Source organism: Papaver somniferum, chromosome 9 (genome assembly GCF_003573695.1).
Source record: "Papaver somniferum cultivar HN1 chromosome 9, ASM357369v1, whole genome shotgun sequence".
Classification (NCBI taxonomy): Eukaryota; Viridiplantae; Streptophyta; class Magnoliopsida; order Ranunculales; family Papaveraceae; genus Papaver; species Papaver somniferum.
In genome coordinates this window covers 71,479,099-71,489,463 of record NC_039366.1, presented here as the reverse complement: position 1 = coordinate 71,489,463, position 10,365 = coordinate 71,479,099, and the positions used below count along the sequence as shown (strand labels likewise).

Genomic DNA, 10,365 nt, shown 5'->3' with positions numbered 1-10,365 from the left:
ATTCTTTTCTGATAAGAATGGTGGGGTCAACCATCAAAATCTGAGTTTGTATGAAGATTCTACAACAGTTTTAGTGAAGGGTCTTACATCTGAATTTTCTGACTACGAAATTTCACGAATTCCTTCATGCATTAACATAAACTTACATTCACTCTTTCATTAAAGAGGTGGATTAATGTGATTATGAGACCGTATGTCATGCTACATATCCGTGACTATTTTCATAACTCATATATCTTTTTCTCCACCCTTTCATGACTACCCATCACCTCTCGTTGATGTCATGAAAAGCAATGCTTGAATTGTCACTTATAACCACTTGCGGCCTAGCTTGTACATGATTGGTCGAAATATTTCTCTAATTTTAGATTTTACGTACAAGGCTCATGACATATGTTACTTACTGAATAATCACGTACTCATTCTTCCACTATTCATGACCACTTCTCACATGTCGTGGAGGTGGGTCTACTCAACAACTACCACGCCTCCCATTATTAGTCGTAACACGAATTGCTCCATATCATATGGACTTTACCATACAAACAGGCACGCCTTGATCATGCAAATCACAACTAAGAGCCACTTTCTGCCAAAATACTCGAGACATCAAACATGTCACAAACTGGGGGGATATTCATCAGGGTATTGTTCTGGCGGTTTACAGCAATGCGGAACGCAACACGCCCATTATGAGAAAGTGTCAGGAAAGACGAATAACTGATAAAACTAGAGGAGTAGTGGATGTAAAACCGACCAGTCTTTCCTTCACAATAAGGACATGTCACTTTTACACGATCTCCACCTCTTCACTACTCAACTACCTCCACTTCCTACGAGATCAGGGTGTTCGACTATGACTTGCATAAATAGATTTTCAATCTATTTCATCAAGGACAAGTGTAAGTATCCAGAAAAACATAGGGAACTTACTTATTCCATTTTTTACAACCAAGTTTCATTTTCTGAAACGAGTCATACACAACCACATCTTACAAAGCATGTCTCTCTAATCTCAACACCTTCTCTGCTTCCCTCCCTAAGATCAACCATTCCCCTTCATTTTTGTGATCGAAGCAAGACTGTAACGACCATTTCTTGGTTTAGGCCAGAATTATACAAATTGATCTCTCGAATCTAAAGCACTCATGTGCAATACATTTGTGTAAGGTCTAGGACTCGATCCTCATCGACACACCCAATTTACCATTTTCAGCAGAATCAGTTTTTACCCTACTACAAACACCTAAGAGTTAAATCATGATGCACACACATAAGTGTTTAAGTGATCAGTGAAGTCGTATAAGTGTTTAAGAGAGTTCTAGCAATGCTAAACCCATTAAAAATAAGGCTTTAAGCATTTGCTAAAATATAAACTGGAACAATTCGTAAATCAGTTTGTGAACCATAAGGATTGTTCACGAGTGAGGGTGCAATGGTTCTTGAACCTGGTTCGCCAACTGCTATCCCATTATACCTACTTTGAGATTCAGTTCACCACGCTCTCCAACCTGGTTCGCGAACTGTACCCAACTGAACTTTCGGTTTGCGAACTGGTTCGCCAACCTTCCTGTATTTCTAAAACTCAGATATCTTTGATTTGCAAACTGGTTTGCTAACCTACCCTGAGCAGAAATATCATAAGTTCATATTTCTCTCTTTATGATGTTTGAAACATTCCCAAGTGATAAAATTATTTGCATTGGAAATTTTCAATTGATCCAGAAATTAATTCACAGAACTAATATTGTTAAGGACCGTTGAACATCTTTGCTAAATCATATTTCAAGATTTTTTACAAGACAAGCTTGACTTGAAACTTCTTCCTTATAAATCTACTAGAAGTCATACGACATAGTCTCAACAAATGGAATCATAAGATAGTGTGTAAAATAGAATGATTCAGTCTTCACATACCTGATACATAAGTTCTTTAAACGCCATCAGAGGTCTTCAGTCTTCAAGGGTGATCTTTGGTACTCAAATACAAATTCTAACCTAGTCCGATACTTGACTTAGTAAAATATAAATCAAGATAGCTTTAATCACCTAACATTGACAACAAGCTTGAGATAACAAAACTTGTGGGTTCACACTTTGGTGAATATTAATAAAAACGGTCAGATTGCTGGGACCATGGAGATATAAAACTGGAAAGCTCCTCGTATGCATAATGCATATGTTTAACGAAAAGTACTAGATTGCGACTAACCATTAGAAACTTTGCAGAGAATTTCAATGAAGTTAGATGCAAAAAGACTAAAACTCTAGATGCATAAAAAAAAGTAAGGCAGTGACCCTCTTGGAGGATGTGGAGTGAGTTATTGACAAAGGAATCACGAAACTGGAATTGGAAAGCGATGCGTAAACTGTCATCGAAGAACAAATGTCAAATACAACAAATAGTTTTACAGAATATACTACCTTTTAAAATCATTTGAGCTTTAGTCCTGTAGTTATGTCGAGAGAGACACCAACCATCTAGCTGGCATTATAGCTTCTAAAGAAAAAGGTTATATTAAGATGAAAAAGGCCAAGGCCGTACAAGAACACAAAAGATACAACGCTATAGTCTCGTAGACAAGGTCAGAGACTGCAAAAGAACGAGAAACAAAGACTGCCACATTACATTACAGTAGCTACAAGTACATTGCAGTTCACTGCAGAGACGAAAAAAAATATCTGTAAAAAATCTTATCAAAGTTGACAGCGTCTACAATCCAAAAAACTTAGACTGCGCGACAGAAATTTGCTGCCCCAAAACGAAGACTTTAGACCAATTCAGAGACAGAAATCGGAAACTTTGGCCTTTAGTGAAAGAAAAGAAGCTGCATATAAGGTTATTACACATTCTAAATCCATCAATTGCGCATGCGATACAGACAAGTTTTCCACTGAACGATGAAGAAAATTTCCCATCGGTAGACAACTCCGCTAAAGTGACTCTGAAATGATATCCACACTTTCCAGAAAAACCTTACGCATGAATTACCAATTCTCAAGCGTTTGGTTTTAGCCCTGTGGTGCTGCTAGTCAGCGTGTCTGTGTCTTGGAATAGATTATTTGGTCTCTCATCTTGTATCGCCCAGGCGCTTCCCATTTTTACTTTTTTTCTTTTCTTTTTTCAATAAAATTTTAACCTTTCAAGTAAAAAAAAAAAAAAAAAAAAACAAAAAGTTCCGTAGAATGGAGGGCTCAGGGATGTCCAATCACATAAAAATCTATAATTTCATTATATCAATGCATTCCTCTGTTATTAAAAAAGAAAAGAAAAATCTACTCTGATGGAGAAAGTCCCTTGTTTTTAGATGTTTTTGCATCTCTTTTCATCTTTTCACGTGTTCCGACTAAAACCAAATTCAGGACCCTTCAAATTTCATTCTCTGATATATTGTAATTGTTGTTGCTTGTAATTGGTCATGCTAGAAAATACGATATTGGTTAGCAAATTCCTTTCCAGCATTTTTATATTTATTTTTAAGAATCAAACTTCTCTTTTGCTTTTCTATTCATTTTTTAGATTGGATCTCATTTCATTGTCCAAAGTTAGTAGGCCTAACGCTTAAAAGCAGTTAACTTTGACAGACCAGTTACTGGTGGGTCAAATAATGCATAAAGGCACGCACCAACAACTTAAAGCTCATGTCACAATCTATTCCATCGACCATCTAGCACTATTTTCTCAAGGGAATTGTGATATGTAAAACAAAGTTATTTTGATTACTTGGCTAGTCTTGACTCCAATTGGGAAATTCCTCACGAGGAATCCGTGATGCAGCTTGCAGGTACACACACATGAACTATCCATGCCATAAAATCCTGTCACAAATCAGAATCCGTTTTGCACCATTTCCGTTTTGCCGGTGGAGTACGTAACGGTAAATTCTGAACCGCTGATGTCACCGTAACGACATTGTATTGTAGAAAAAAAAAGTATGAAAGAAACACAAGAATTAATAACAATCTATGTAACATCTCGATCCTATAAATACTCCATTAGTTACATACCTAAAACCATCTCTTAAACCATTCACCAATCATCATACATACACATATTTTCTCTCTCTCGCATCGAAAATCTCTGTTCATTTTTTCTCTCAAATCTCTAAATCAATGGCGTCCGAAGGTATTCTGTTGGGTATGGGTAATCCCCTTCTTGATATCTCTGCTGTCGTCGATGAGCCTTTCCTTGAGAAGTAATTCCCTATATCCCTCTTTTCTCTATCAAAAATGCTTGTGAAGAACAATTGCTTTTGTTTGCATTGCTTTCTATTCGTTAATCATGATTTTTTTTTCAGATCGGAAATTGGTTTTTGGTTGTGTTTAATTTTGTAAAGTACGGCTAGATTTGTAGTTTGCACAAAGATTGATTGATGATTATGCAAATCTTGTTTTAATGGATAGATCTTAGTTTGATAAGTCTAGATCTACTTGTTTTTGTCGGTATTTGTTAATGTTTCAGCTGATTAATCCTGTTTTGTTATGCTGAAAATTGATTGAATTATGTTATGAGAATGGATCAGATGGAAATTTCAGAACAGAAAACGTTTCTGTCCTTTTTTTCTTTTCATGGATCTGAGTTTATAGATTTAAATGCATTTGATTTCCTTGCTTGAGGTTTATGAGAACTCAAGTTGTATGAGGTTTATGAGAAATCTAAGGTTTTAACTTTGTCTGCTCTCACTGACAGATACGACATCAAGTTGAACAATGCCATCCTTGCAGAGGAAAAGCATGTGCCTATGTAAGTTCGTATTTTTTATTTGTTTCTTAATTTTTTGTTTATTGTTAAGTTTTAACTCTAATCCGTTGTTATGTATGTCGAACTGATGTGGCTTTCATTGTTATTAATAGGTACGATGAATTGGCTGCTAAAGACAATGTTGAGTACATTGCTGGAGGTAATGCGAGGATTTCATGGTTGTTATGTGTGATTCCTCTATCACATTTTTATCTGGGTTTTTATGCTGATTAAAATTTTTGTGTTATTTGGATATGAATGAACAGGTGCAACTCAAAATTCTATCAGGGTTGCCCAGGTATATTAAGTGACCATTTCAGTTATTGGGTGGGTTATATGATATCGTTATTGTAGTAGGCTGAGCTTTTCTCTTTCTTTTGCAGTGGATGCTACAAACTCCTGGTGCCACTAGTTTCATTGGTTGCATCGGAAAGGATAAATATGGTGAAGAGATGACAAAAAACTCAAAGCTTGCTGGTCTTAATGTAATTATTTTAATATCTTTGATTGTTTTGTTTTATGATTTTCGTATGACTAGTTATTAATGTCAGGAAGAGAAGTCTCTTGATTAATTGCTAATAATATCTGTTAATCAGGTTCATTATTACGAGGATGAGACCGCAGCTACTGGTACATGCGCTGTTTGTGTTGTTGGTGGCGAGAGGTGTGTCCTATTCTTCGACACATTTTATTAAACTTTTGTGGTTGAATAGTCCTTCTAAAATTTCAATTGTAGTGAAAATTCTTTGATGCCTCTGAAAGATCCCTACTTCGAGTGAAATGTTTTATTCCAAATACATATCAATTTTTATACTATGATTCATTAACAGCATGATAACTTGCCTAAAACATATAACAGAATTTCATGATAATAAACTTTAATACAGATCCTTATTAAGAGAGCAGCTTAGGAATTGGAAAATGCATCTGTCGTACTTGACTAGATTAACACTTGGCAGCACATTTTGTTAAATGTGTGATATTTAGCCGCTTAGGATAATTAGTGTAGGTTTCAGATTTCATTCCATGCTGAATCAGACTTACACCCTACAACCAGCATGCTCTAGTACATAATTAAACTGAAAATGTCGTAGCATGAAAACATTTTACACTCTGAGACACCCAATTTAACTGAAATCTAGTATGTGCCAAAACTCAAATACTGTTTGATTACTATTAGTTGCATTGTTGTTTCTTGATACTGACAAAGGCATAAACAGGTCTCTCATTGCTAACTTGGCCGCAGCGAATTGCTACAAATCGGAACATCTGCAGAAACCAGAAAACTGGGCTTTGGGTAACCATTTCTTTTGTGATCTTTATTCTTGTTCTTTTCCTTTATATGGAGATTTCTTTGGTTAACTTTTTACAAACCCTGTATGGACAGTTGAGAAGGCCAAATACTATTACATTGCCGGATTTTTCCTCACTGTTTCCCCCGACTCGATTCAGCTTGTAGCTGAGCATGCCGCTAAAAACAACAAGGTAACCTTACATGCACATTACTATAAGTCTCTCTCTCTCTCCCAATCTCTCTCTCTCTCTCTCTCTCAACATTTGTCTTTCACCCTTGTGTAGGTCTTCTGTCACAATCTTTCTGCTCCTTTCATCTGTGAGTTCTTCAAGGGTGTCCAGGAGAATGTTCTTCCGTAAGTATTTTTGTATTTAGTACCGCTATGTTATTACGAGGTGCAAAATGTAGTAAACTTATTGTAAATGTGTGTTTTCAGATACGTGGATTATCTTTTCGGAAACGAGTCGGAAGCAAGAACTTTCTCAAAGGTTCACGGCTGGGAGGTAATAATAATAATAATTTTCAGATTTGGACATCTTCTGTGTTTAAACAAGCTGCTGGTTTGAGACACTTTTTTGTTGCTTGCCAGACCGAGGATGTTGAGAAGATTGCTTTGAAGATTTCTGAATTGCCCAAGGTATCAGGTCGCAAGAGAATTGCTGTCATCAGTCAAGGTGCAGACCCTGTTGTTGTTGCAACCGACGGGAAGGTGACAACTTACCCTGTTATCCCTCTACCAAAGGAGAAACTTGTTGACACTAATGGAGCAGGTAATGTGCTCTTCGCACTCTATTCCTAATGCATGTGATGAAAATTATCACTATTTACCTAAATGCAAACATTGGGATTCGGATATTGGGATTCAACGTACCTTCCTGCATACTGGGATTCTGATCACAATAAGTTCTCTATTTTGCGTTCTTTCTCTTAGGCTTCCCATGTGAATAATCTCTATAGAACCAGAAAAATAAAATGAGCCATTTTGAGATGATAGTAGAAACTTATTGCTATTTACCATGTGATAGATAGTCATGTGATGAAAATTATAGCTATTTACCTAAATGCAAACATTAGGACTCGGATATTGGGATTCAACTTACCTTCCTGCGTACTGGGATTCTGATCACAATAAGTTCTCTATTTTGCCTTCTTTCTCTTAGGCTTCCCATGTGAATAATCTCTATAGCACCAGAAAAATAAAATGAGCCATTTTGAGATGATAGTAGAATCAGTGCAACATTATGTACCAACCCATATTTTGCTGTACTGTCTTTGTTTTGTTTGTCCTGGAGTGCTAATGTTGTTATGTTTTTGTTGCAGGGGATGCCTTTGTTGGTGGATTTTTGTCTCAGTTGGTCCTAGAGAAGCCAATCGAGGAGTGTGTTAGAGCTGGGTGTTACGCAGCAAATGTTATCATCCAAAGGTCTGGCTGCACATACCCTGAGAAGCCTTCCTTTGAGTGATTATTTCTGTTCACTCCACCTCCTATAGGTGTTTTGATTTAAGAATTATTATTGTAAGCTCTAGGCCAGATTTTTTCCTCTCGTAGTAGAATTTCTGAATTCTTAATCATTTCAAGTGAGACCGAATCAATTTGTATTTGCTCTTAATCATCTATCTATGCGTTCTATTCTGGATTTTATTATAACAACATCCATACCTTTTTTTTTTTTTTTGTTTTTTGCTAACAAACTGAAATTTTATTATTCCCTCCGTTACTTTTTAATAGGCTGGTTTCTATAAATAAATGTTTCAAAAATATATGCTGGTTTCCTAATTGGGAAAGTCAAATGTTACTTCGGTTTTGTGAGACCATTTTTTTCTTAACTTCTTTTTATGACAAGTGTCATGTGGACCATTTCACTTACTTCTTTGCTGACAAGTTTCATGGGGACTATTTCACTTCACTTCTTTTGTTGACAAGTGTTTCTAAAAACCAAACCAGCCTATTAAAAAGTAATGGGAGTAAGAAATAAGGTTTGTAAAATCTGAAAACAACTGAAATTTTATAACATCCATACTTTGCATACTCTTCTAAACGAACGCGCAATTGGGGATAGTTTTATTAACTAGGGGATATAAATCAGTGAGGAATCGACCTCTCCACGGCGTGTATATAGAGATGTCAGGATAAAATCCATTTCTAAGAATTTGAGAAAGATATGATTTGAGAAATACAAACTACATTGAAGTACCAGGCAAGCGAGCAACAAGCTGCGCCGCTAAACCTTTTTGAATTGCAAATCCTATCCTCTTAAAAACAAACTCTCTCGAAACCGGGAGTCATGACATTACTGTGCATGACTTTTTAAAATACCCGAATAGTATCTGCTAAAGGGTGTTTTTTAAATTACCCTTTGATTAATTAAAAGCATTATATGAAAAGACTATAATACTCTTCCCACAAAATAAAAGTCCTAAAACGTAAAATCAAAAAACAAAAATTATATCCCCGACACTCTTCTTAGGTTAGGGTTTCAGGAAAAAAAAATCTTCATCGTTAACACCATCGTTCTTCATCATCGATTCAAAAATTTCATTGTCGATTACTCGAATCTATAACATGCCTCCACGAAAGAAACCCAATTCCACTCTGCAATCAAAATCAAAATCAGTTGCTCAACAAAAACAAGGACAAAGACTTGCTCGGATTGCTCTTGAGGAAGAAGAAGAGGATTCGGACCAACAAACCCTCGTAGAAATGGCTTTTGTGAGAAGGTAAGTGATCCTGAAAGCTAAGAAAGGAAAAACTAAAGATGCTGGTGTTAAGAAAAGAAAGAAGAACGCTCTTGCCACTCCCGAGTCTCTTCCTCCTTGAGGGAAAGAAATCGGTTGCAATAAGCGTTTGGGGGAAGGCTCTGCAAGATTTTCCCATACTTAAATTCGTATTCGTGGAGACCCATCGTCCACCCAAAAAATAATATTACTTATTAGTTACCATTGTTTCATAAAAATATAAAAGAAACACAATTTTCGATAAAGGATCGACTGGGTTAGCAAACTTACTCTATCTAATACATCTTCTTTGGGAAGAGCGTCATAGCGAACTTTCAGTTCGTTTTTCAACGCTTCGCATTCCATGAATAAATAATCGCATCTTTCCTCAATGTCTCGAAACGTCCTTCTATAACAATTTCCGTTTAGTGCTTTAAAATTTTTAAATATATGTTTCCACCAAACATCGGATGTTTGATCCATGTTAAGGTACGGATCTCCGGTTTTGTCGTGGTTACTATGGACCACATGCTCTCTTTCATAGTCGTGCTTGGTGACCGTAATCCACGCTCTAAAAATGGCTACATCTTCCTGGTTATTGAATTCGGTTGTCACTTTTAGTGTTCCGAAAGGGATGGGTGGACGAGTTTGAAAGTTTGAAAGGGATGGGTGGATGAGTTCACAAGTTTGAAATTGATTGAATAATGGTGTTTGAAAGTGACGGGTGAGAATGATAATGAAATTGAAAGGGACGGGTGTCCTTTTGTAGCCTTAAATGCCCCAACGTCTAGTTTTTTTATTAAAAAAAATTGTTTTGTGGGTATACCGGCATTGAAGTTGAATAAGTATTTATGAAGGTACTTGTGCCGGTATTGATGTTGAATAAGTTTAACTTATTAACACTGTCGGCAGTACTTAAATGACATCTAACGGTCATTTGGCCGGCAGTGTGACATCCATGTTGGCTTACGAAAGTGGAAAAATGGTCGTTGGGTCCTCATCTACTTATATTAAGACAGATTCCCATGCTACTAGTTACCTCAACAAAAAAAAATTAGCTACCATCCACCCCTATTCTCCAATGGTGAATCCATCACCAACTAACAAGCTCATTGTTGTCATGGAAAAAGAAAAACTTAAAATGAACAAACTATCCACATCAATAGCAATTCCGTTATCATCCACCACCAACTCAATTGCTCTTATACAAGAAAAACTTAGAAGAAAGGAAGAAAAACTTAGAAGGAAGGAACAAACCGGTGACAATGGACAATTTTCCTTGAGTTCCAAAATAATGAAATGATTCTCGTTCACGAACGCCAAAACAATTCCTCTTCATAAGAGATCCTTCGCACATTTTCCATTTTGGTGTATATGTTTCTTGTACGGTGGGGGCAAAATAATGAACAACACAATTAAATGTATCCGCCACTAGATACCCACAAAACGGCATTCTCATCCAATATTGAGTAGGAAGGAACTTCATCTCTTTCTCGGGCCCTAACACCCGAACATACAAACTATCAAACCCTTCTTCATCATCAACCAATTGTTCATAAAAACTTATTGAGAAGTTGAGCGACCATCCTCGTTCTAGCATATTGGCATGGTGACA

At 36.4% G+C, this 10,365-nt stretch overlaps 1 protein-coding gene across 1 annotated transcript; it reads left to right on the top strand.

Moving 5' to 3' along the window:
- The first annotated feature begins 3,996 nt into the window (after positions 1-3,996).
- LOC113309883 (adenosine kinase 2-like) lies at positions 3,997-7,688 on the top strand. Its single transcript, XM_026558403.1, has 12 exons — positions 3,997-4,196; positions 4,691-4,744; positions 4,855-4,901; positions 5,008-5,039; positions 5,125-5,226; positions 5,338-5,405; positions 5,962-6,038; positions 6,129-6,226; positions 6,320-6,390; positions 6,472-6,538; positions 6,625-6,805; positions 7,356-7,688. The coding sequence occupies exons 1-12, from the start codon at positions 4,114-4,116 to the stop codon at positions 7,496-7,498; spliced, it is 1,023 nt and encodes a 340-aa protein (XP_026414188.1). The 5' UTR covers positions 3,997-4,113; the 3' UTR covers positions 7,499-7,688.
- Positions 7,689-10,365: the final 2,677 nt, after the last annotated feature.

Excerpts from the sequence above, each read along its gene's own strand:
- LOC113309883 (XM_026558403.1), top strand. The coding sequence starts at position 4,114 with ATGGCGTCCGAAGGTATTCTGTTGGGTATGGGTAATCCCCTTCTTGAT. Across the intron at positions 6,539-6,624 it reads CAAAGGTTCACGGCTGGGAG|ACCGAGGATGTTGAGAAGAT; the intron begins GTAATAATAATA and ends GTTGCTTGCCAG. Across the intron at positions 6,806-7,355 it reads TGTTGACACTAATGGAGCAG|GGGATGCCTTTGTTGGTGGA; the intron begins GTAATGTGCTCT and ends TTTTTGTTGCAG.